Source organism: Hyaena hyaena, unplaced genomic scaffold (genome assembly GCF_003009895.1).
Source record: "Hyaena hyaena isolate Hyena2069 unplaced genomic scaffold, ASM300989v1 scaffold_78, whole genome shotgun sequence".
NCBI lineage: Eukaryota > Metazoa > Chordata > Mammalia > Carnivora > Hyaenidae > Hyaena > Hyaena hyaena.
Genome location: NW_024080710.1, coordinates 3,431,468 through 3,456,601, shown reverse-complemented (window position 1 = coordinate 3,456,601; position 25,134 = coordinate 3,431,468). Strand labels below are relative to the sequence as shown.

At 57.6% G+C, this 25,134-nt stretch overlaps 2 protein-coding genes across 4 annotated transcripts in view; both read left to right on the top strand.

Moving 5' to 3' along the window:
• The first annotated feature begins 420 nt into the window (after nucleotides 1–420).
• On the top strand, nucleotides 421–11,635 carry OPN4 (opsin 4). Of its 2 annotated transcripts, XM_039233776.1 has the most exons (11): nucleotides 653–796; nucleotides 895–903; nucleotides 2,357–2,487; nucleotides 3,780–3,913; nucleotides 4,241–4,444; nucleotides 5,080–5,251; nucleotides 5,702–5,866; nucleotides 6,759–6,866; nucleotides 7,808–7,988; nucleotides 8,835–8,978; nucleotides 10,934–10,981. In XM_039233776.1, exons 1-11 carry the CDS (start codon nucleotides 653–655, stop codon nucleotides 10,970–10,972), a joined length of 1,431 nt encoding a protein of 476 aa, XP_039089707.1. In that variant the 3' UTR covers nucleotides 10,973–10,981. The 2 variants fall into 2 exon arrangements, with proteins under 2 accessions (XP_039089706.1, XP_039089707.1); XM_039233775.1 differs by lacking the exons at nucleotides 895–903; nucleotides 10,934–10,981 and adding an exon at nucleotides 11,256–11,635 and having other exon boundaries at nucleotides 421–781; nucleotides 2,342–2,487.
• A 337-nt stretch (nucleotides 11,636–11,972) lies between these two features.
• Nucleotides 11,973–25,134, top strand: part of LDB3 (LIM domain binding 3) — a 62,685-nt gene continuing 49,523 nt past the window's right edge. For both annotated transcript variants that reach the window (XM_039233711.1, XM_039233712.1), the window contains exons 1-5: nucleotides 11,973–12,021; nucleotides 13,226–13,422; nucleotides 13,944–14,059; nucleotides 24,379–24,530; nucleotides 25,042–25,117. In XM_039233711.1, the coding sequence (XP_039089642.1) occupies nucleotides 13,967–14,059; nucleotides 24,379–24,530; nucleotides 25,042–25,117 (321 nt within the window). In that variant the 5' untranslated portion in view covers nucleotides 11,973–12,021; nucleotides 13,226–13,422; nucleotides 13,944–13,966. The remainder of the gene's footprint in view (nucleotides 12,022–13,225; nucleotides 13,423–13,943; nucleotides 14,060–24,378; nucleotides 24,531–25,041; nucleotides 25,118–25,134) is intronic.

Below are 25,134 nucleotides of genomic sequence, written 5' to 3'. Positions count from 1 at the left end.
AAGATGTGAGGGGCTCATGTGGGCTGAACCTGAGGGCAGGGTGCCCCCTGAAAAGGGTGAAGCTGGGTGCCACAGGTTTACCTGCCTGCTGGGCAGCCCTGGGCGTCATTGAGGGCAGCGGAGGCTGTTCTTGATGAGCTCAGGGAAGAGAGAGAGCCTTGCTAGAAAGGAGGACAAAGCCTCCCATCCAATGCCCAGGAGCCCAGGCACAACAGTCTCCCCTGACTCCCCTCACACACACACACACACACACACACACACAGACACACACACACTTTCACACATGTATGCCACGATCATCAGACTTCTGTGGACAGATACCCAGGGACCTGTATCTGAGGGAACCCGTAGGACTGAGCAACTGGGCATGTGCACTCCTAGCTCTGCTACTTAAAGGTGGGGACAGACCCCGTGGCTGTGAGTCGCCATAGCTGTGACACTCATTCCTTTGTGCTTCACTGGAGATAGCAGTCATCAGCTCCAAGAGCAGCTCCAGGCTCGGTCCCTGCTGGATGCAGGAACAGGCAGCCAGCCGACCAGACAGGGGTGCTGAGGATGAAGGAAGTTTGGGAGAAGGGGCACAGCTAATATCCTGAGTTCCTTGTGCCCTTGACTTCTCTGTGGGCTTGAGAAAGGACTGCCCTACTTCAGGATGAACCTACCTTCGGAGTCCAGAACCCAGGAGCCCAGCTGCGTGGCCACCCCAGCTTCCCCCAGCAGGTGGGACAGCTACTGGAGCATCACCTCCAGCCTGGGCCAACCTCTGCCCATCAATCCCACGGTAAGTCTGGGGCCAGTGTGTGCACACCCAGAGCCTCCCCTCCCCCGGCCCTGGCCTCCCTGCTGGGAACACACAGGGGCTTTGACCAGGAGATAGAAAAGGTCTGAGCTCAGGGCGCCTGGGTGGCTCAGTCAGTTAAGCGTCCGATTTCGGCTCAGACATGATCTCAAGGTTTGTGGGTTCGAGCCCCATGTCAGGCTCTGTGCTAACAGCTAGCTCAGAGCCTGGAGCCTTTCTTCAGATTCTGTGTCTCCCTCTCTCTCTGACCCTCCCCTGCTCATGCTGTCTCTATCTCTGTCTCAAAAATAAAAAAAACATTAAAAAAAAAAAAGGCCCGAGCTCTACTGTGGGACCTTGGGCATGTTACTGGACCTCTCTGAGTCTTTCCTACAAAGAGGACAAAGAAGAGAGTGTGGGCAATGTCTTTCCCTGTGGAGTGCATTCGAGGAACAGAAAGGTCAGCCGTAAAGGACAAGGCGCTGGAATGGCCCAGACCTGCCCTTGGTTGCACCCATTCTTTTCTGAGGGTGGTTGGATGCTCCATGGAGCCTTCCATAGTGGAAGGTGTACCCTAGGCCTCTGGATTTGCCCATCCCAGAGTGAGGTGTTGGGCCCTTCTGCTGTATCCATGATTCTGGCCAGGGCCCCAAGACCTTACCCTACCAAACCCACTGTTAACTGGGGAGGGCTGGCTTTTAGGACCCTGGGATGCTGGCCTATATCCTGGATAGGATGGGAAGGTTCTATAGCTTTTGGAGGAAAGACCGAGACTAAATTGTTCTCCTTCCCAGGAAATGAGCTGGGGGAGAGGGGTCTTTAAAGCCCTTTATACTGGCCTATAGGGTCATGACCTCCCTGCAGTGACCCTGGGAGACCTAAGCTTTTTTTTTTTTTTAGTTTATTTATTTATTTAAGTAATCTCTACACCCAACATCAGACTCGTGACTCCGAGATTAAAAGTTGCATGCTATTCTGAACCAGCAAGCCAGGCACCCCCTAAGCTTTCTTTTTAAAGGAAAATTCCTTTCTTCTCTCCCATGCTAGATATCAAGGTCAGCCCTATCCAGTTATACTGTGGGGGAATGCAGCCTTTACTTTGAGGCTGGGGGTCTTGAGGAAGGAGGGTTCTACCCACTTCCACCACCCGAGTCTATAGGGCCTGGAATACCACTGCCGACCACCTTGAGTGCTTGGGTCAGGGCCTATACAGTGGAGAGGAAGCCACCCAGGGGATAGCTCTGCCTTCTCCCCAAGGAAAGGTAGACTTGTTCCAGTCATGTTCCTCCTTGACAGACATGTGTCTGTCTGTCCGACCAGCCTCAGACAGGTGATCCTAGAAGCCTCATGCTTCTGTGTCATGGTATAGGAGTTCAAGCTTGACTTTAGAGAGACCTGCATTTCCACTCTGGTTCAGTCACTTCCTAGTAGTGTGGCAAGTGGCTGTGCCACTCTGAGCCTCAGTCTCCCTACCTGCCCGATGGAAACCCTAACCCTTCTTTCTCAGGGTTATTTGAAGATGACAGGATAACGCAATGCTCTTATTCCTCTGTCTCTCCGCAGGTAGCCAGGGCTCAGGCTGCTGCCTGGATCCCTTTCCCCACGGTTGATGTTCCGGACCATGCCCACTACACCCTGGGCACAGTGATCCTGCTGGTGGGGCTCACGGGGATTCTGGGCAATCTGATGGTCATCTATACCTTCTGCAGGTACCTGGTTGGTGGGCATGGGCACTGAGGGCAGCTGGCCAGGCAAAGACAGGGCAAGAAGTCTAGTACCAGCTCTGCCAGGGCCCCGTTGAGCCTGGTTGGGGACACCATGGCCAAGCCCTCAGTGGTCTCAGGGCAGGCCTCCATATTCCAGCTTAGGGAAAAAAGTAGTGCAGGGCAGCTTGAGTGGCACATGCCCACTGGCCCCAGGCACAGTTTCTGTGTAAGATGAATGTCCTTATGACACATGAGCCTCTGCCCATTCAACCCTGTTCTCAGCTCACCTCCATGTCACCTGCCCCAGTGGGTATCCTTCCTCTGCCTCGAAAAGCAGCCCAGGCAACAGGATCCTTAATCCTCTGGACCCTCCGCAACCACCCTTGGAAACCACCTTCAGCTTCCTTCCCCATTTGCCCCATTCCTGGACCAAATAGTGGGACAGGGAGGGGAAGAAGTGAACCCTGACCTTACTACCTATTAGCATACGGACTTTGGACAAGTGACTCATCCTCTGGGAGTCCATTTACCTTGTTGGCCAAACGGAGCTGTGATTGACCTCATGGAGTCAATGCGATGATTAAGTAAGTCCATGGCTGTGCAGTGCCCATCAAATATGTGTTTGAATCCTGGCAGTGCCACTTAACTGAGCATTGTTATCAGGAGCAAGCCACTTCCTGGGTGGGAAGCGCAGTGTTCCCATCTAAAAAAGAGGGAGGGCATAGATGCAAAGATGGATAATTACGGGAGAGAAGTCTGTGAAAGTGCCTGACCAGTAGGGCATAGCCTGGGTCGTCCCTGAAGTCTGCAGAAATACTGGAATTAGGGGAATAAGGAGGGCACCTGAGGAGGAAGGTGTGAGAAACTCTTGGGGAAGGCAGAGTCTGAGCACATGGCGGGAGGAACCACTTGGGAGAACTTGGCCTGGAGGGGTTCAGAGGAGTGAGGGGTGTGTCCATTGAGAGTGTGGGTCATGCAGGGGGTTCCAGAAGGAGAGGAGGAAACAGATGCATCCTAGAGCTAGCTCCTGCTTCTGCCGGACTGCAGAGCACTCTGGGGGTGGTATTGCTCTCCATACAAGGCAAGGGCTGCTGTCTTTCGGGGGCCCTCACTTCTCAGCCTACGCTGTCAGGCTCCAGAGCTGGTGCTGGCTGGGCAGCAAGTTGGATTGTGGCGCAATGGCTGGTGCCTGTACATGTGTACATGACTGCATGTGCAGCGGCATGTGTGTGCGTGTGTGTGTGTGTGCACACGTAGTTCAGAGGCACTTCCTGACAGCTTCCGACCGTCCACAGGAGCAGAAGCCTCAGGACACCGGCCAACATGTTCATTATCAACCTCGCGGTCAGCGACTTTTTCATGTCCTTCACCCAGGCCCCCGTCTTCTTCGCCAGCAGCCTCTATAAGCGGTGGCTCTTCGGGGAGGCAGGTAGACGTTCAGGGTTCCCTTCTGCTGGAGGGAGGAGGAGGATTGTGGTGGGCCACGCCCACAGTGAAGGGTGGCCTTGGATGAGGAGGCGATCTACTCTTCCTGGGCAGAGAACGTGCGGCCACCCTCAATCTCGTAAGCGAGCCAGAGGGAAGACTCAACTTCTGGGCCAGACTTACCAAGTGGCCAGGGTGGAGAGGGGCTCAGGGATGCTTTTCTGGAGAGAAGAGGGCAGGAGCTAAGTATGTGGCATCCCCAGGCCCTCCCTCCCCTGGGGTACCTTACGGGCTCCTGCCGAGGTCTGAGGTCAGGGACCTGTGCCCACAGGCTGCGAGTTCTATGCCTTCTGTGGGGCTCTCTTTGGCATCACCTCCATGATTACCCTGATGGCCATTGCTCTGGACCGCTACCTGGTGATCACGCACCCACTGGCCACCATCGGGGTGGTGTCCAAGAGGCGGGCGGCGTTTGTCCTGCTGGGCGTCTGGCTCTACGCCCTGGCCTGGAGTCTGCCACCCTTCTTTGGTTGGAGTAAGTGAACTGGGGGAATAAGGAGAGGGGAAGATGAGCAGGGAGGGGCATGTTCAAGGGGCAGGTGGGTAGACTTGGGGTGGCCAGCTGGCAGGGGGGCCAAGGGAGTGTTTGAGGCTCAAAGCAAATGGATATTCAGGGCATATGACTAGCAACAGGGGAAACTGATGTACCATCAGCAATCAGAGGATGTCCTGGGCTCCCCTCTCCCGGTACAGGGGAAGACCACATGGCCTCTAGGTGGTGCGAGGTGACAGATGCATCTGATGCTGAGCTGCAGTGTCAGACATGCAGGTGTTGGGGGTGGGGCTTCAGCCGGTAGGAGCATTAGCAGGGAGGTACCCACCTTTTTGTGGCAGGATCAAACACCTGGCCAAAATCTGGTGGAGTAAGACCCTGGGGCTATGGTGAGGTCTCTGTTTCAAACCGGCAAAAATAGGCAGCAGCGGGCTTTGCCTGCTAGAACTGGCTTGGAAAGCTCCCCTCCACATGCACGGATTTCCTCACTGAACTGGGAAGGGCAGGGCTTGGGAGCAGGGTTCAGGGATCCCAGAGCCCACATCCAAAGCCCCTGCTGGAGGAGGAGCCTGAATCACACTACCCTGAAGGCTGAGCGCCTATCCACCCGCTTCCAGGCGCCTATGTACCCGAGGGGCTGCTGACCTCCTGCTCCTGGGACTACATGAGCTTCACACCATCAGTCCGAGCCTACACGATGCTGCTCTTCTGCTTCGTGTTCTTCCTGCCCCTGCTTGTCATCATCTACTGTTACATCTTCATCTTTAGGGCCATCCGGGAGACAGGCCAGTAAGAACTGGGTGCAGAGGAGGGGCTAGATGGGAGGGTGGCCACACCCCTTTCCAGGGCTGCCCCTACCCTGCCCCCAGGCTCATATCTGCACCCACCCAGGACATTCTCACCCCAGGTGGGCAAAGACACGGTAAGCACATGTGCATAGGGGGTGGGCTGTCTAGAGGTGAGCACAACCTGGGTGCCTGGAGAAGTCCCAGGAGACAGGGGCTTCTGAGGAGGGGAACTTTAGGCTTGGTCAGGAGGTCTGTGAGGGTAGAGAAGACATCACAGGGGGACCCACAGGGAGGCAGCTTAGGCTGGATGTGGTGGAGAACTTTCTGGGAGTCAGGGCTTCCTGTACTGGAGGGAATGACCAGGTCCGGGAGGCCTCCCCCACAGCGGCCATGATCACGGCACCCACTGCAGCCAGAGTGGGGTCAGACTTGGACTTTGCACCCATCCTAGGGCTCTCCAGACTTTCAGGGCCTGCGAGGGCGGTGGTAGGTCCCCCCGGCAACGGCAGCGGCTGCAGAGAGAGTGGAAAATGGCCAAGATCGAGCTGCTGGTCATCCTTCTCTTCGTGCTCTCCTGGGCCCCCTACTCCGTTGTGGCCCTGATGGCCTTTGCTGGGTGAGCAGTACCCAGGGGGCTGGGGCAGGGGCCGGAGGTGGGAGGGAGGAGGGTCAGGGGACCCTCCTCAACCCAAGCCCCTGCCCAAGCCAGCCATCCTCACACCTGAAGTCTGGTCTTACAGCCCTGTTCATTCTTGGGGTGTGAGGTTCCCTGCGGGAGATGGGCACACCACCTGCTGGAGGGACTGGAATGCACACATGCGGTGTCGGGGGGTGGGGGGGGTGCCTGGGCCACACTGGATTTGACCCGAGGGCCTGCAAGGGCCACCAGGTCCTGCCAGATCCCATGGGAACACATACCTCTCCCTGAGTTTCTGGCTCCCTCTTCACCTGTGGACACCAAGCCAGGAGAGCCGCTCCCCTGCCACCTGCCAGTCCTTTGTGGCTAGAGTCTGGGGACCTTGATGTCCGTAGCAGCGTGGACTTAGGGCAGACTTGAGAAATGTTTTGAGACAGTGATACTTATTAATCCTGGGATGTATTTGGGTATGAGACCTCCTTGTGCAGGATGGCCTGGTCCTCCCCAAGGCTCTCTGGTGAGGGGAGGAGCCGGGCAGAGGGCCAGAGTCACCAGGGGTTGGGAGGGCTTACTGCCAGCAGCACAGGCTCCAAGCTATAGTGGGACCTGGCGCAACCTCCCAGCTTGGCACACCTTCCTCTCTGCCCCCCTCACTCAACTGCTCCCCAGATTCCCCGCTCACCTCAGATCAGAATGCACCCGGCATGGCAGTCCCTCTCAGGGGGCTGACTCGGCTGTGCTGGCTTGGGCCAGGCTGGGCTGTGCCCCACAGGGCCTGGACTAGACAAACAAGGTTCCTAAGAGGGCAGATGGGTTGTGGAGGCTCTAGGAGGGCCAGGTGGCAGGGGGGACCACAGCTTCTCTGTCCTAGGTACGCGCACGTGCTGACACCCTACATGAACTCCGTGCCGGCTGTCATCGCCAAGGCCTCTGCTATTCACAACCCCATCATTTATGCCATCACCCACCCCAAATACAGGTGCGGCCCTTCTCCGGGACACGGCCCCAGTCCCCAGGCCCACCCTCATGGGCATGGAGGGCCTGAGGCAGTGAATGGGGGCATAGGCCGGCCATCTTTCCTATCTCTCGTATACACAGGGCCTCTAGCAGCTGGGAGCAGCCAGTGACACTGGGTGGGGTCTGGAGCTGCTGTGACCCACCCCCCCTACTGCCCCAGCTTCCCAGGGGGCTCAGCTTGGAGGGACATCAGAGCCTCCTGGACAGTGTCCATTCCCGACTATGGGATTTTTGGAACCAGGGCCAAAAGGCAGCCAGGATGGCCAATCAGCAGTGCTACCCCCTACAAACAGAAGCCCCCAGAGAGCAATGTCCTGGAGAGACCACAGTCTGGAGAGGTTCAAGGGCCCTGGCAGAGGTCTGGGGGTGGTTCTGGCCCAGAGCGCTCTCTGCTGATAGAATCCCAGCACAGCTGGCCTCTTCCATAAGGAGGCCTTCAGTGCTTTGTTTTGCCTGGTGGTGTCAGTAACTCACCGCCCTGCTGAGGCCAGGGGCAGGCTCAGAGGCTGCCTAGGAGTGTCCCTGGTCCTCACTGGAAGAGATGTGGCTTGGGCCAGACACATGAGAGCTGAAACCAAGCACCTTGCTGAACCTGTCCCCCAAAGGCTCTCCCTCCATGCCCATGGCCTCTGTGTCTGTCCATCCCCAACACTATGAGCCTGTCAGTCTCCTTCACCCCAGTGTCTGTCTGTCCTTCCTCATCCCCTCCACTGACTGCCAGTGTCTTTTTGCCCATTGTCGTCACCCTATCAACTGTCTGTCCTCATAACCACAACGTCTGAAACTCCCCATTTCCCCAGTGCTTTCTGTCCACTCCCATTAACCCCGTAGCTGTCTGTCCATCCACCCCATCTCCTGGTGTCTGCCTGTCCATCCCCCTAACCAGGTGTGCTGTCCTTGCAGAATGGCCATTGCCCAGCACCTGCCCTGCCTGGGGGTGCTGCTGGGCGTGTCGGGTCAGCGCACGGGCCCCTACGCCAGCTATCGCTCCACCCACCGCTCCACCCTGAGCAGCCAGACCTCAGACCTCAGCTGGATCTCCGGACAGAGACTCCAGGCATCCCTAGGCTCGGAAAGTGAGGTGGTAAGCCCTTGCTGGCCAGCACCTTGCCCTCCTCAGGCCTCTGGGCAGGGCTGCCTCTGAGACTCAGGGACCCTCAGGACCCTGGGATGCGGGCAGGAAGAGCCCCACACAGTTGCTCCATGGCTTTCCCTTGCACCATCCCCCCCCACTGCCTGACAGGCAGGGACCCTGGCACCAGAGAGGCAATGCATTGGCCCAAGGTCACCCAGTAACAGGGCCAGGACTGAACACGCATCTTCCAACTCTAGGCCATCTCTCTTCCATGCTGGCATTATTCCAGGGGCTTAGAGCCACGGCTTGGAAAGACAGGCATTTGTGGCCCTCGAAGGGCCTCCCATGAGACAGGCAGGAGCTAGCTGTCCCCAGGAGAGCCCTCTGTGCTGTGGGCTCCTGTCTCCCACCCACACCTGGGCTCCTCCATCATTGTAACTACAGGGCCCTTCATGGGCCTCGCTAAGAATCTCCACTGACCTCTTCCCATTGTTTCCGTCCCTGGGGGTCTGCGTTAAGGGGCTGAGGGAGGAGTTGTCAGAGGTCCCTTCCCTGAACCACTGTAGTGCATGACATCAAGGAGTAAATCTTCTCTGTCAACAGAGGCCTAGACCCTCGTGAAGACAGACCCATCCCACATGCTTAGGAAGACACACAAGTGCATGTGCGCACACACACTAGCACAGGCAATCAGAGTTTGCAGGGATTTGGTGACCAGCAAGCCTACAGTGTCACGGTCCCTGCCTTAGTGAATACCTGTGTGGACAATGGAGAAACACTTGGCTGGGGAAGAGGGCAAGAGCAAGACTTTGGGATGTCCCTCTCACCTCACAGTGACTCTCTCACCTTACCCAGGGCTGGATGGACACGGAGGCAGCAGCGGTGTGGGGGGCTGCCCGAGAAGTGAGTGGACGTTTCCCCTGCAGTCAGGGCCTGGAGGACATGGAAGCCAAGGCCCCTGTCAGTCTCCAGGGACAGGAAGCAGAGACGCCTGTGAAGGTGACTGGGCCGGGCACCTGCCAGTCTGTAAGGGGGTGGGGACAAGGGGCAAGTAGCCCAGGGAGTGGCCAGGAAAGGGGAACTGTTCTTGTGGGCGGGCCCAATGCCCTCTGGGAATCGCTCCCTCCCCACTCAGCTATCCCTTGCCTGCGGTGGGTGCCTGGGGGTCTCTGTGACTCCAGGATGCTCTGAGCAGACCTGAGTGTGGTCTGTGACCATGCCTGAGAGTGTCTGTGTGGTTGTGTGACCCTGACTATGCACATACATTGCTGGTGGTAGTGGTTCTGCAGTGCTGTGATGATCGTACAGCATGTGTGGGAGTATGTGTGACCGTGACAGTGTGTGGCGTGCCTGACTGAGTGGAGCGTAACTTGTGTATGTGTGTGACCATGTGCCCGGCACATGTTCTCTGTCCCTGTGACACCACAGGGCATAGGACTGAGTGTGCCCCAACATGTCTGCTCTACACTGCGTGTGACCAAGTGTGGGTGGCGAGTCCCTCTGTGTGATTGGAGGCTGGATGTACTGGGGGGTGGGTGCTGTAAGCTGTGTATGTGCTCGCTGTGAATGCCCTGAGATTAGGATGTCACCCAGAATACTTGTGGCTATTAAAAGAAAGCCAGCTGTCAGCCCAAGTGCCTATGGAACGGAATGTCGATGGCGATTAGAGAAGGCCATATTCTGGAACGCTGGAAATGCCGTGTGCACAGGCCCTGAGGCTACCCTTCCCCCTCAGCTGACAGCTCTCTACCTGGCCCCACTGTTCACACCCACACAACACCCCCAGCTCCTGGGATCTCTTGGGCTTCCCCAGCAAGCCCGAGACCAGAGACCACGTCCTGCCTTACTTCCCCAAGGCGGCCCCCTGGGTGTTGCAGAGAGGGGGAACCCTGGGCTGCCCCTTCCAGTTGCTGAACTTCCACCTCTCCCAGGGAGCACGGCTCCCTTGATTCTCCAGCTCCAGGGAGGATTCACTCCCCAGCCCTGACCCTGGGCACTGTGAACAGCCACAGAGGCCAGGATAGAGACAGGCAGTGATGAAAGACAGGCAGTGTGTCTGTCCTGGAGGGAATACTGGGCCAGGCTGGGGCACTGGGCAGAGAGGGACAGCACATCAGCCATCACCTAACACGTGCGATAAGCACTGCCATCGAGGTATCAGTACACAAGGTGCTGAAGGCAGAGGCAAGTCCCTGAGGGCTCCCCAGGAAGGTGGAGGTGAAGCAAGGGTTGCCAGGCTGGATGGGGGTCATGGTGAGCGGTCCAGGCTGAGAAAACAGCCTGCGGGAACAAGGGGTGCCACTGGGGAGCTTGGCGTGTCCTGGAACAGAATGTTGCTCTGTGACCCGGGAACAGCCAGAGGGACTCCGGGAGCTGGTGGCAGGGATAGAAGAGAAGAAAGAAGGGCAGGGGGCAGTAGGAACTGTGCGGAGGCCCAATCAGATACTGACCTGAGGGGTCTCTAGCCTTGACCCTTGGAGGACTTAGCGGGGATAGGCTCGCTCAACCTTGCGGGGTGGTGGGGCTCTGGAAGGGCAGCCGGAATGGAATGAGCCGGCAGGGAGAAGCCTGGAGGAAGCTGATGCGGTAAGACGGGCAAGAAATGAGGTGATTGCGGCCACAGGGCGAGAGGAGACTCAGGGCCCCCAGAAGGAGTGGAGGAAGAGGACACTGGCCGGTGGGGGTGAGGAGAGCTCAGTCCTGCCTGACTGCGGGAGCCTGGGGGCAGCCCAGGGGGAGGTCTTGCCGGTGGCCTTAGATATTACAGGCTCCATCCTCCAGGCCACAACATCTACGGCCACAGAGAAGGCCCATGCCCCAGCCACGACACAACCTGGCTCCTCCACGCAATGTCCCTTAGCCACTCGGTGACCCTAAACAATGGAGGGTCACTGGGAGACTTGTCCCAGTGGGACACTCCTGAGGCTAAACACATGTGTGCTGTTTGCTTTCAGACCAAGGGGCTGCTCTCCAGCCGGGACCCCAGGATGTAGGGTGCCCATTGGCTCCCCTTTTCTTCCAGGACACATCCAGCTCCCTCACCTCCCCCTCATGCACACAGACCCAGGATCACCCCATGAACCTGCAGGCTTTGGAAGTGGCCCTGTCACCCAGGCTGTGCTGGATTCGGGGCCCCGCCCCACAAAACTCCTGCCCTGTCACATGCTCTGCACCCACTTCTCATCTCAACAGCCTGCACCCCAGGCTCCGCCCAGGCTCTCCTGCTTCCCGGAGTCATCAGCCTCTCCTCAAATGCTGTGTGCTGTGATTGTCCAGGCGATGACAATGGTGATGGCTCCGTGGGACACGCCAGCTACTTATGAGCTGTCTCTGCACCCGGGCTGGGCATTTCACTGACATGAGCAGGCCAGCACCCCGTCTCCGGCAGCCAGCAGTGGAAGCTGAGCACAGACTTTCATGCGCCGGAAACTGTTCTTCACCATGACCCCCCTTCCTGTTTCCCCAGTGCTGTTTGTGCCACGGCCTGCACTCTTGTGCACACATACATTTTCAGGCACACTCTCCTACCTGCGCGTGTTTGCATGCACACCAAACACATGTGTGCACACACTGCACCCGTGGCTTGTCAGTGACCTGAGATCATCTCATGGCTCTGACAGTGTATGGGAAAATAAAAAGCAGAGAAGCATGGTTTTTACCTATTGGTGTCACAGTGGGAGGGAGACCCAGGGTCTGGCCTCTGATGCCCCCAGCAGCCTCTTTCTCTCCTCCCTCTGTCCCCATCCTTGCAACTCTCACTCCTGAAGCCTCCATCTCAAACTGTGAGGGGCAGAGCGGAGAAGGGACAAAGACCAGGCTTGTCCCCATCCCCACCCCCCAGTAAGCTGCTGTTATCAGGGAAGCGGTTCACGCCCAGCCTGTGGGCACCAGCTCCTCTCTGGCTGGCTCTCCCAGGGGAGGCAGATGGAGGGAGGCTGGCCTTCCCCTTTAAGAGCATCCTTCCCATTACCCCTCCCTTTCCCCAGAGGCAGCATCAGGCAGTGTGGGTTCCAGAGTCCAGAGAAAGAGCAAGCAGCTGCAGGTACTGCCTAGCGCCTAGCCCTGGGGGTGGGGGTGGGGGCTTCCCCTCCCCCTACAGGATGGGCTCCTTTCTTTCCCCACACTGGTCAAGCCTTGCTGCTGGGTCTTTTCCGGCTTAGCAGGACAGACCCCACCCAGGAAAGGGGGCAAAGCTGGAGGTGGGGATGGATGGGAGGGGCCCTGGAAGAGGAGTAGGGGATGCTATGGGGAGGGTGGGGTGCTAGCCATGAGCTTCCTGGACTTCCTGGCTTCCCGGGCCAGGCCTGGGCAGCCTGGGCTGTATGATACACAGCAGAAGAGGTGGCGTAATGGGGAAAAGAATACAGGTCCCTCCTTGGCCTCTTCTGCTTGATATTTTTGTGAACTTGGGCAAGTTACCAAATGACCCTGTGATGTGGGGATGCTACCATGTGTGTCGTATGTGCCAGGGCAGGAGGTGGGGTGATGGCAGCTGGGAAGTCCTCACACCCAGGCCCACACGGAGTCCTCAGGGCATAGCCTAGGCTAGAGCCTTCCCAGAAAGCCGAAGAAGGTGTCACCTTCACCTTCTCCGAGCCTCAGTTTCCCCAGCCAGAGCCAGTTTGGGCCTTGATCTATCTCCAGACCACACAAGGCCTGAAGTCTCTTCTGAGGAAGGGCTTGTGGAGGTATCTTGGCCCAAAGAACACACTGGCTGGAGTCCCAAGGGGCCCAGGTCCCCAGGTCCCCACCCGGAACACACTGTCTTTGGGTTACAAGCTGGACATACACTGCACGCACTTACCCCTCCTTATGCCTTCTGGCCCCACATCCCAGCAGCTGAGCAAATGGCATCTCCTCCCCTCCTCCCTGCCCCCTGCCATTCCAGTGCAAAGGGCATGGGGGCCTGGCGTGCGACATTGGCAGCTGGAGCTTTCCATGCTGCTGTCAAGTTTTCCAGAGCACAAATGAGACAGGAGAGCCAGGAATAACCTCTGGGCCCCTAGAGGGTCTGGAGGGTGTGGGCCTGCCTCAGACCTGCTTTCGGACCCTGTGCCAAGACCCTGTGCCCTTCACCCCCATGCCTGGCCTGAGAATTGGGAGGTGCCTGCAGCCACTGGGAACCCATTATCTGGCACAAGCCCAGTAGGAATGAGCACCATTCAGGTGCTCCAGCCTGGCCTGGATCCACTCCCTGTGTGACCTTTGAGAAGTCACTTAACCTCTCTGAACCCTGGTTGCCTCAGGTCGAGGTTGGAACCTCTCAGGCTCTAAGGGGATAATGGCATGAGGGACCTGGAGCTGAGCTTTGCCATGACCAGAGATACTGTTATTATTTGATCATTTTCACTGCTGGACAACCCTGGACCAGTTGCCAATCTCCTGAAGAGAAGCTCTGTCCAGACCAGCTGGAGGCTCAGCTTGGTCCCAGGCTTCCTACTGGGTAAGCTACAACCTCAGAGACCTCACCGGGGAGCACAGGGCAGAAAGACACAAACTGCAAAGCCCCTGCCCAAAGTATCTCAGCCGTAGTCTTCTGGGCAAAGGGGTGGATCGAACTGGGCAGAGAGAGCACACATCTGGGCTTTCCAAAGGGCAGAGGGAGCAAGGAGGAGGGAGCATTATCACTAACCTGGCCAGTCCCCCATCCTGCCCCCTGGGGGGTGCTGGGTGCTGGACACCCCTCCCCAGGGGCAATATTAGCCGTGTGAGTCACGGTGGGAGGCTGCGGGCGGGCAGAGTGTAGGGTTACAGTCCATTTATGGGCGCAGCAGAGGGCAGATATCAGCGTCGATGGCATTCATTCCCAGCTATTCTTAGGAGCCTCTCAGGAGCTGCACACAGCCTGGCCGGGCAGCAAGGGACGGAGCAGGCAAGGCTGGGGGTCGGGGATAGGGGTCCCGGTATAGGCTGGGGAGGTGGGTGCATGAGGGCCCTCTCACCCTTCTCTTCTCTTGTTCACAGAGGCTGCCGCTGTCAGCACCAGCATGTCTTATAGCGTGACCCTGACCGGGCCCGGGCCCTGGGGCTTCCGTCTCCAGGGGGGCAAGGACTTCAACATGCCGCTCACTATCTCCCGGGTGAGTGTGCACTGCCCACACAGCCTGGCTCCCACAGGGGAGGGGCACTCTCAGAGGAGGGTGTATGCATCCCTCTGCCATCCTCCCTGAGGCTCTCGGAGAGCAGAGCATGTCCCATCCCCAGTCTTGGGGCTGGGACTGGCTCCAACTGGACACTGCCGGCCACAGGCCCTTGGCTTTGGCCATAGCTGTTGTCTACCTGAACTTGCCAACGTGTCGTGAGTTTGAAACATGGGCAAGTAGTGGGTGTTTTGAGCCAAGAAGGAAATGCCAAGTTTGCTGGGAAGGCAAGCTGGTCAACAGAGTATAGCACCTTCCTAAGCCCTTCCCTGGGGAGAGTGGGCTCAGGGTACCCCCAAGCCTAGAGCACCTCCATGGAATGGGGTAGCTGCTCTGGGGAGAGGGCACTCCTAGCATGGAGAGAGCAGGTGACAGACCAGCAGATAGATAGATGGACAGACTGATGACTTCAGCTGCCCTGCTGCTGGGGCTCAGAGCTGGGCTAGGCTGGTAACTGGGCTCCAGCACGCCCTTCATCCCAGGCTCCAGGTAACAGCCTCATCTCCACTCCCCTTTCCTGGGCCTGCTGGGGCCCATTTCCTCCCTCACCTGGCCGGGCCCCTACTCATTCAGCCACAGTTGCTCTCTCCCTGCCTGTCTGACATCTTATTCCTTGTGCTCACCTGGGGAAATGGTCCGTGTGTCGTGGAGTGTCTGTGGTCAGGGAACAGCCTCCTGGGGGTGTCACAGATCACTGGGGATTGTCTGAGTGGCTCTATGCCTCGCCGGGAACACTCAAGTCCAGAGAGGCAAGAAGCTAGATCTGCTTGGGAGAAAGCTGTTTATGTTTTAGCCACGGCCCTGTCCCCAGCACCTATAGCGGTGTCTAGAACACAGTAAGCGTTCAGTCAACACTTGTCAAGGGGCTCTCCAGCAAGTCTGGCCAAGCTGCGGTAAAGGCCCCGAGGCTCAGGGTGGGCTGTGAGGTGTGAGAGGGCAAAGGTAAGCCCTGCCTGATGGGGTAAGGCTGCGGCTAGGCTCCTGCGCTGCTGGTGTGGGCACAAGGGGGCAGGCTGAGGCTCCAGCCTGTCACTGGAGGGTGATGGATGGGCCAGGGAGGCTGGACCCCTGCCCACTGAGGGACAGGGAGGACAGCAGAGCTCTGATGTGGGTCTGGGAGTGGAGGGTGGGGGCGAGCTGGGAGGCACTGAGGTGGGCATCCAGGGGAGGCCTGCAGGTGCTTGGCAGAGGGGAGAGGGAGCCAGTGCCCCCATGGAGGAGCACTCCTGCTTGTGGAACATGGTGTGGGCGCTTGGGGGGACCCCAAGAAGGAGAAGCCCCATTCACTGGTGACATAAAGGCTTCATAACAGTCATGAAAGCCACAGTCTTCCAGCGGGGGGCACTGGCCCGGCTCTAGTCTGGGGAAATGGCCAAGTTCTCCATCCCACTGGAGTACTGGCTCATCTGACCTGAGTCTCCACCCTTCCAGACCCACTGTCCTGGAGACCGCAGGGTGCAGTACTAAAAGGACACCCAGAGGCTTGCATACCTGCCTGATGATGTAGGGATACATGGGCATTTGAGCCCTAGTAGACACAGCCCCTCGCCCCAGGACCCTGCACAGCTCCCTACCAGCAAGGTTACAGGTTTCCTGTCTGTCCAAGGAGACGCCGTCCACCCTCACTGTCATGGACTGAGCCCACGCCTCGGACTGAGCCCAAGTCTTGCCCAGCCCCACAGTCCTCCAGGCCTCATGCTGGTGCTCCCTGCCCCATCCCTACGGGTGGAAATTAGTCTCCCGTCTCAGTGGCACCCAGGATAGTCAATGACCTCACCCAGGATCTATGCACCACCTGGCCTCGGCCAGCCCAGGGCTTATATTGCAGCATAGAGGCCTTAAGCTAGACAGCAGGAAGAATGTCTTCACCGGAGGGAAAGGGTGTATTGGGAGGTAATGGAGCCAATGACTAGGGGGGACCTTTAAAAATAGAACCCGCAGCCCAGGCAGGGCATGGGGGGGTAGGTATAATGGCCTCTCAGCTTCCTTCAGAGGCATGCCTCAACTCACCAAGGCATGGAACAAGCTGGGTGGGTGCTGGGTCCTCCCCAGGGCTTAGGACCTCTTGACAAATTTCTCGGGTGGGCCACTGATATCCCAGACTTGCGCATCCGAGGCTCAGTGTGGCTGGCCAGGCAGGACCCGGGACACTCCCTCCAGGGCTGTGGTATTTCCTGCTGGGGCTCTCTAGGCCTTTCTGGACCAGGAACTTCTTTCTTCCTCAGTGGGATGCAGAGCCAGTGGATGCTCAAGTGTCCCGGCCTAAGCCTTTGCAACAGGACAGTGGAGGCGCATTGCGGCGGGGCAGGGGGTGGGGGCAGCAAGTGAGCAGGGCTTGCTCACTCTCAGCAGGGCTGACAGCCCCAGGCACGTGGACTGTAGTCCTGAGAGAGGTGGTCGGGCAGGCCGGGCTGGGATTTACCATCTCACTTCGGAGCAGGGCAAACTGAGGCTCCATTTGCTCAGGAGCTCCTGTGACCTTAGAAACCCCTGACTCCCTGGCCTGCCCCTCAGCCCTTTGGCTGAGGATTGGTAGCAAAGTCCTGAATGGGGCCTGTCCCCTGTCAGATGTAGGCACAGGATGCTTCTACTGGAAGAAGGCTGCCGCCCTCATGCTGGGTGGTACCTGCAGTCCCCACCCCACTCTGCCCACCAGAATCAGCCTTGGGGCCTAGCAGCCCTGCGGCGCCCCCCCTGCCCCGCAGCCGCCCTTCTGTGGGTCTCCGAGTGACGCTCCACAGAGAAGTGGGTTCAGGAGGGAGAATGGGAGGGTGGAGGGGAAATGCCTTTATTTATCCTGGACAGGTGCGGCTGGGCCTGCAACTTGAGCTCCCCTCTCCCCCCCACCCCCCAGCCGCAGCCCCAGCCAATTCTCCAGGAAGTGGGGGAGGGGTGGGAGCAGCCTCTAAGGAGCAGCTCCAAAGGCCCAGCCCACCCGGTCCAGCGGCTGGGGCCGTGGTCTGGGGCCTTGTCCTTGGCGCGTGGTGCAGCCCTTGACGTTATTGAAGAAGCGTGTGCTTTTGTCTGGCTCTGCCGCTCACAGTTGTAAATTCTGTGCACCTGTTGTTCCACTGAGGTGGTGGTGAGGATGGGGGAGCTGCAGGGCTGAGCCTGGACCTGGGGCGGGGGAGGGGAAATGGGTGCCTGTCTCCCTGCTCCAAGGCCTCTATCCCTTACAGCCTTGTTCACTCGGCCTAGCAGGCTCTCCAGGGGCACCAGCCCAGAAGCTTTCATTTCTTTGCTGTTTTTTGGTTCCAGTATTTGTCAGATCTCCTAGCTACAGTGGGGACGTAGAGGACAGAGGTTCCCCTGGGAGGGGGACGGGGACAAGCCGAGACTATTCTGGGGCAACTGTGCCGGCAATTCCTGGAATTTCGAGGCCCTAGTGCTGTTTCTTGGGCAGCGCCTAGCAGTGCTGACAGTCTGTGCTGTTTATAGCCACACTGAAGGTCAGGCAAGCCTCTGGAGGGCTGCCCTGAGGCCGGCCGGGGCCTTCCCGATGAAGGAATGGGGAAGATAACCGGACCGAGGCCCACAGCTGGGGAGTGAATTCTTGGAGGTCCCCAGGCCCTGCTTCCCTCCCAGGTGCTCAGAGCTCTCTCTGACTCCGCGAGGGCCCTGAAGGGAGTGGGCATGAGGTTGGCTGGGCCCTGAGGAGCAGCCCCTCCAAGGCCTTGGGCCAGGACCCGGGACAAGGGCAACTTCATGGGCAGCCCCAGGGCTCCTCAGGCTAAAGCCGCTGTAGGACAGCAGCACGTGTGAGGAAGGCCGGGCTTTCTGAGTGATGTTGGTGAGGCCCCGCTGGGGAGCTCAGTTCCCTGGGTCTCCATCCCTCTCTGCACGATGCCCCATCATCCAGGGACTGTCCATGATTGCAAAGACCGCCCCCCCCCCCACCATGCGAGGCCCTCACATTCCAGAACACTCTTTCTCCACCTCTTTGGAGCCGGGAAACACCTCTACCCAGGACCCATCCCAAGAGGCACGAAGTGGACTTTACCATGCCCCAGTGTTGTCTGAAGTCCACTGAGAATGAACCCAGGACCGGGAGCACAGAAGTGTGGGAAAAGAGAAGAAGAGGGAGACTCAGAGGGCTCTGCAGGGAAGGGTGTGGTCAGCAAGAGAGGGGACCAGTGACTCCTCGTTTTAGGTACAGGGAGGTCACTTGCATGTGTGGAGTGGTGGGGGCCCATGCCAAATGGCTGGGTGGGAGAGGGATGGGAGACAGTCAGAGGCAGGACCTGCTGGTCATTCTTGGAGAAGCCTGGAGGTGAAGGAAAGGAGAGAGACATGACAGGAGCCAGTCAGAGCAGCTAAGGCAGGGAGAGCCTTTGTTTAAAAAGACTTAATTTTTTAAAATGCTTATTTATTTTTGAGAGAGAGAGAGAGACAGAGTGCAAGTGGGGGAGGGGCAGAGAGACAGGGAGACAGAGTCCAAAGCGGGCTCCAGGCTCTGAGCTGTCAGCGCAAAGCCTGACATGGAGCTCAAGCCCATAAGCCTCGAGATCATGACCTGAGCCGAAGGCGGATGCTTAACCAACTGAGCCACCCAAGTGCCCCTAAAAGACTTCATTTAAAAAATATATTTATTTATTTATTTTGAGAGAGCACGCAGGCAGGGTGGGGAGCAAAGAAGGAGGGAGAGAGAGAGAATCCCAAGCAGGCCCTAGAGCCAGACACGGGGCTCATGAACCGTGAGATCATGACCTGAGCCGAAATCAATAGTCGGACACGTAACCGATTAAGCCACTCACATGCCTCAAAAGACTTAATTTTTTAAAAATGTCGTTTATTATTTTTGAGAGAGAGAGAGAGAGAGAGAGAGGCAGAGACAGAGACAGAGCACAAGCGGGGCAGGGGCAGAGAGTGAGGGAGACACGGAATCCAGGCAGGCTCCAGACTCTGAGCTGTCAGCCTAGAGTCCGACATGGGGTTCGAACTCACAAACTGGAAGATCGTGACCTGAACTGAAGTCGGACACTTAACCGACTGAGCCACCCAGGCACCCAAAGACTTAATTTTTTAAGAGCAGTTTTAGGTTCGCAGCAAAATTTAGGGGAAGGTACAGAGTATTCGCACATACCCCCAGCCCCACACATGCATAGCACCCCTGCCCCCGTTATCAATATCCTGGCAGTGTGACACATTTACTACAAAGGATAAACCTATACTGGCACATCATTATCACCCAGAGTCCATAGCTGACCTCTGGATTCACTCTTGGTGTTGTCCATTCTATGGGTTTGGACCAGGGTATAATGACATGGATCCACCATGTAGTAGCATAGAAAATATTTTCACTGCCCTAAATATCTGTACAAGGAGAGGCTTTTTGAGCATAGACAAGAGCAAGGGTGCAGTTGGAGAGTGGGGCCATGGGGAGACAGAAGGTTCCGGCAAGAGGATGAGGGATGGAGCAATGCCCCAGGGGAGGCCAGATGGGAAGGGAGCAGAGCATGGCATGACGGTAATTTGATCACATAATGTTAAATGCACTTCAGGTTCCACGGGAAATCTCTTGGGGTGGTCAGCCTGGGTGGGTCGGGAGGAGATGCTGGAAGTTGCACAGTCCACAGCATCTACTACATACCCGTGCCCCACTCCCCAGCCCCTGCCACACCTACACTGGCAGATCAGAGGGGAAGGGAGGCAGGCGCCTGTCTGGTTTTGAGCACTGAGCATGATGGCTGGGAACTTCTGCAGAGCCCAGCTACCCTCTCTGCTGCCAGGGAGCTAGGGAAATAAAAGCCTGCGTGTATGCACCCGAGCCCTGGCCGGAGTCTTGCTTCCCCGGGACCATGGACAGAACTTCCTTCTCTTCCAGCTGATGCTCAGGCCCCTCTAGGGACAGCAGGCTGGCTCAGGACTGGTCATTTGGGGCTGGCCCCTCACACCCCACTCTCTGCCAGCCCCAGATCTTGTTTCCCTGTGGAGCCAGGGAGGCAACTGCCCAGCCTCCACCCCTCTGGCACCCTCGGGGGACAGGGGCTAGAGGCCAGCCCCTGTACCCCCTCCATTGGGAGCTTCCCTGAAACTGTCTCAGCTCTGCACCTCCTTACAGGATAACCTATTTAAAATATTTTTATGTCTATTTATTTTTGAGACAGAGAGAGTCAGAACATGAGTGGGGGAGGGGCGGAGAGAGAGACACACACAGAATCCAAAGCAAGCTCCAGGCTCCAAGCTGTCAGCACAAAGCCCGACTCGGGGCTCGAACTCACAAGCTGTAAGATTAAGACCTAAGCTGAAGTTGGGCGTTTAACCAACTGAGCCACCCAGGCGCCCCTACAGAATAACCTCTTTAAAAATGTAATCCTCACAGCAATCTTGGAAGAAGGGCATTATTTCTGTCTTTACACAGAGGGCGTAAAGGCTGCCCTGTACCCTCAGGTCTGACTCAGACCAGCATCTGTGCTCTCTGCTTTACGGCCTCCCCTCAAGGCACCCACGGTTGCAGAGGCCACAGTTGCTCCCTGGCATCAGCTAGTCCTCTCTCGGGTGCCCTAAACCACAGCCCAGCATTCTCCTGTTGAGGTGAGCCTGGGGCAATCTTGGCCCCCAAACACCTAAAGCCTGTCCTAAGGGGCTTTTGAGCCAGGAAGAGGTCCAGGAGCTCTGCCCACAGCTGGGCCCTTACTTGCGAGGTGGCTGATGATTGGGGAAGATTGAAAAAGCAGAATGGGAATGAAACGGGTGTTATGAAGAGTTTTTCAAATGCTCAAAAGAGGATAGAAAGACTTCAAAGGAAAAAAAATCCCCCAAGAGTGTAGTGGCTTTGGGTCCTTGGTGGGCAAGGATCACGGAGAGAGAGGCAGAGAGACAGACCAGAGATACACGGGGCACACCTCGCCTGGACTGCAAGCTTCTCCAGCCCTGGGCTCCGGGCAAGGGTCCCGGGGGGGGTGGGCCCACCCTTCTGCAGGGCAGGCTGCTCCTGAGAAGGGCATGGGGACATGATGGGCCTTGGGCAGAGCAGGGGGTGACTTCCTTAGGGTCCCTGTCTCCTCTCGAGGGCCCTGGGCAGAGCCAGAAGATCGCCATCTAGAAGAGAATTACAGCACCTCCACCCCCTTAGCCCCAGGGGTCATGGGCCGGACTCAGGGCAGCCACAAGCCAGGCCAGCTGAGCCCTGACAGGCAGACACAGGTGCAGGAAGATAGGCGCCAGGGCAGGCAGGAGCCAGCCCGGCGCTCCCCGTAGGAAGCTTGGCTACTGACCAGGCCCTGGGGAGGCTGAGCACTTCCCAGGGAACAAGGATCCCCTCAGTCTATACCTGTGGACAATGGGGAGCCAGGCAGGGCAGTAGGGAGGTGTGGTTACCCCACGCCTGAGGGTGACAGATGTCCCGAGGGCAGCTCCAAAGGGAGGGCATTCCAGATAGTCCTCTGGCTTGTCCTGGCTGATCTGGCCCCAGCAGCTCTTGGATGTCATTCTGGTGTCCTTGCTCACACTGTCATCCATGATCTTCTGGACACAGCTCCAGTCCTCCCTGGCAGGCATCCCCTCCACAGGCATGTCCCTCTGTCTCAGGGTCTGCAGAGGCCTCACCTGGGATCTCCTTGCTGCAGAGCAATGGCCCCCTTCTCTGTAGATGGTGAGAAGCATCTGCGGGAGCCCTGGTGGGGGGGTGTCTTGCTGTAGGGGAGCTCTGGTGTGGGGGGCAGCCCTGGTGAGGGGTGTTCTATGGTATGGGAGCCCTAGCGTGGGGTGTTCTGCTGAGGGGAGCCCTGTGGGCAGGCCGCTAGGACAGCAGAGGCTTTGTGCAATTCACCCCGAATGGAGGCACTCTGGAACCTGCCCTGTTCTCTGCAATGCTTCCAAACGAAGATGGACTGACTGATGGACAGGGGGACTGACATGTGACACAGCAACTTGAACAAATACTAAGGTAGAACCTCAGTAGTGGGTACGGGGGTGCTCACTATAGAGTGCTTCAGATGTCTACAATGAAGTGCAGGGGTAACATTGGTCTGAACATGAAGCCGGAAGGTGTACATGCACGGAAGGTGATTTTCTGCACACGGGCCCAGCTGGGCTACTCAGCTTGCCCTCAGGGGTCCCCTCTCAGCCTAGCAAGTGTTTTCTTTGGCTCTGTTGTTTCTTACCCTTTGTTCAACCCCTTAAATCAAAGGAAACCACACATTCCTGTCATCAGCAGAGGCTCCCTGTGGCCATGAATTTCGGGATATGGGGGTGTGTATTTTGGGAAAGCCCAAGTGGTTCCAAGAGACCCCAGTAGAAGGCAGCAGAGCAGGCTGGACCTTGCCAACCAGCTGGCATGGCTTCCTGGCAGTCTGTGGGTTGTTTCCCTACTATCCTTGCCTCGTCTCAGCAGATTTGGGGGTGAGGGGAGGCTACCCTGGGCACAGGGTGGCCAGTGTTTAAGAAAGTAGCACAGTGCCTAGGGCTGAAAGGGTGGGTCCACAGCGAGGCCTCACCCGCTCTTCCTGATACCACTAGGTTAGTACACGGGCTTCCTGGCCTGCCCTGTACAGCCCCCTGGGAATGGGCTGGAGGCTGGGGACTGCAGGTGGCCCTGGTTTGGATGAAAGTTCCTTGTGAAGGGCCCCGAGGGCAGGAGGCTTCCATCCGTGTCTGGTGTCTCGGAGCCCAGGGCCTGGCCAGAGGCCCACCCAGACCTGGCACCCAGGGTGTGGGACTTTCCCTAGGTCCTCTCTGGACTCCTTCTAGGATGGTCCCCCAGGCCGGGGCCAGAAAGTAGCTTCTACCAGCATTAGAAGCCAGCCTTGTCCCTGGGGTGTAGACAGGAAAGTAACTGCGGTGTGCCCAGAGAAGCCAGGACAGAGAGCTGGCTGGTGGGCATGTTGTAGAAGAAAAGCCAAGGGACAACTTGGTGGGGGTGGCTCCCAGAGGCTCTGCTTTCCTATGACGTCCCTGGGGATGAGGCCTTTGTAGCATTCTACATGATGCCATGGGGGAGGGGGGGCGCCACATGATGTCATGGGGGATCAAGTCATAAAGTCATTCTTTGTGTTATCAGTAGAGGGTAGGGCTTGCATGTGGTATCATGGGGAGAGGGTAGTTGGGGTAAGGGCAGTCTCCGTGACATTCTATGAGACAGCTTTAGAAGTGGAGCTTCATCACATTGCATCTGATGTCACTAGGGGCCAGCCATCAAGTTATGATAAGTGATATCCCCTAGACCCTCCAGAATTTGCATTTCAAGTGACATCACTGCAGAGGAGAGTACTACCAAATTCAGCGAGCTGTTACTGAGGGCCGGGCAGGCAGAATTTGTCTTTGTGCATGACATCATTGGGAGTACGGTCTGAGTCATTGTGACATCCCACGTGATGTCCCTGGGAGTGTAGCCTTCCTAACATTGGATGGGGTATTCTTGGCATGCAGCAGCCATAGCATTCTGTGCGATCACACTGTGGGGGGTAGGGTCCACAGACTCTAACATTCTGTGATGTCATAAGTGTGCAGGATTTGGGACTTGGGCCCCACACCCGCACCCCCACTTCTGGAAGTGTGAAGCCAACCACAGAGCACTGAACCCTGCCCCATGTCCCAGATGACCTTGCTTCCCCAGGCTGAGATGATGGCTTCCCCAGTCTCTGGCTACCTGCCACAGTAGCCCTTCCCTGGGATGCTTTTGCAAGGGTACATTTGTCCTGCCTCCTCACCTGGCAGAGTCTCTGGGGTGATGCTCAATCTTAGCTCTTACATATTCCCTCTCTCCTGGAGCCTGCAAAGTGCTCCATGGGTTTTGAAGGTGCAGATGTTACAGTAAGCTACCTGTTGTAACAAACAGCCCCCAAATCTCAATGGCTTAGAATAACAGAAGTTTATTTCTGTTTCTGCAACTTCTGATACAGTACTTCTTAATCATCTCTCCTCTCAGCAGTGACTCTAGGACTCAGGTCCCTCCGTTAGTGGCTCAGCTGTCTTCTTCTGGGTCTTCTGCATCCAGTCAGTTGACAATCAGAGAGAGTGCAGGATGGCAAGGATGGTTGGTAGGGGCAGGCCTGGAAGGGGCGCGCATTGCTTCCACCCACATTCCCGAAGCCTGAGCTAGTGTCATGTTTGCATTCAGACACAGAGCACCAGGAAACGAGGTGGCTGTGGGCCAGGAAGAGGAGTCAGGCTTGGTGGGCAGCGGGTGCTGGTCATAGTTAATCAGAGAGGAAATGGCGAGCCTCTACTGCATGATCCCAGGCGACTCTTCCCCGAGGACAGACCCACCCTCAGGCCCACCCTTGGTATGCTCACCCCACCATCTGTCATTTTCTCAGATCACACCGGGCAGCAAGGCCGCCCAATCCCAGCTTAGCCAGGGCGACCTCGTGGTGGCCATTGACGGCGTCAACACAGACACCATGACCCACCTGGAAGCCCAGAACAAGATCAAGTCTGCCAGCTACAACCTGAGTCTCACGCTGCAGAAGTAGGTGGGAGCTCTCCAGAGCAGGGGTGGAGCCTGGGGTGTGGGTATCAGGGGCTTGAGACAGAGGGGCTGTCTGACAGCAGTAGTGTGGGCCCAGCCTGTGCTACAGGACTGCACAGGAAAGCAAGGACAGCCTCTGGACCAGAAGGACAGGCCCAAGCCACCATCAAACACCTGCCACATCTGTAGCTCACTTTACTGATGAGGCTTGGGGGTGCGGTGGCCACACTGCTATCAGTGATTGGCCAGTCAGGCCTGAAAGCCAGGGTCTTCCCTGCCTCTTCTTCACCCCAGATGGCCTCCCAAGGACCTAACATGGGTACAGAGTGCCTAAGGACCATGACTTCTCCAACTTGGCGGGGCCCAGTACCTTCCTGGGGTCGCCCAGTTTGTGGGGTGGACAGTGGGCCTCGGGCTCTCTGGTGCTCTCCTGTCCCCAGCCCTGCCCTGGGAGGGACCCCTGGTCCTAGCAGCAGATGTCTTCACTTGGTCCCCTTTCTGGTTTCTCCAGGTCTAAGCGCCCCATCCCCATCTCCACAACAGCGCCCCCAGTCCAGTCGCCTCTGCCGGTGATCCCGCACCAGAAGGTAGGTGCTGACTGTCG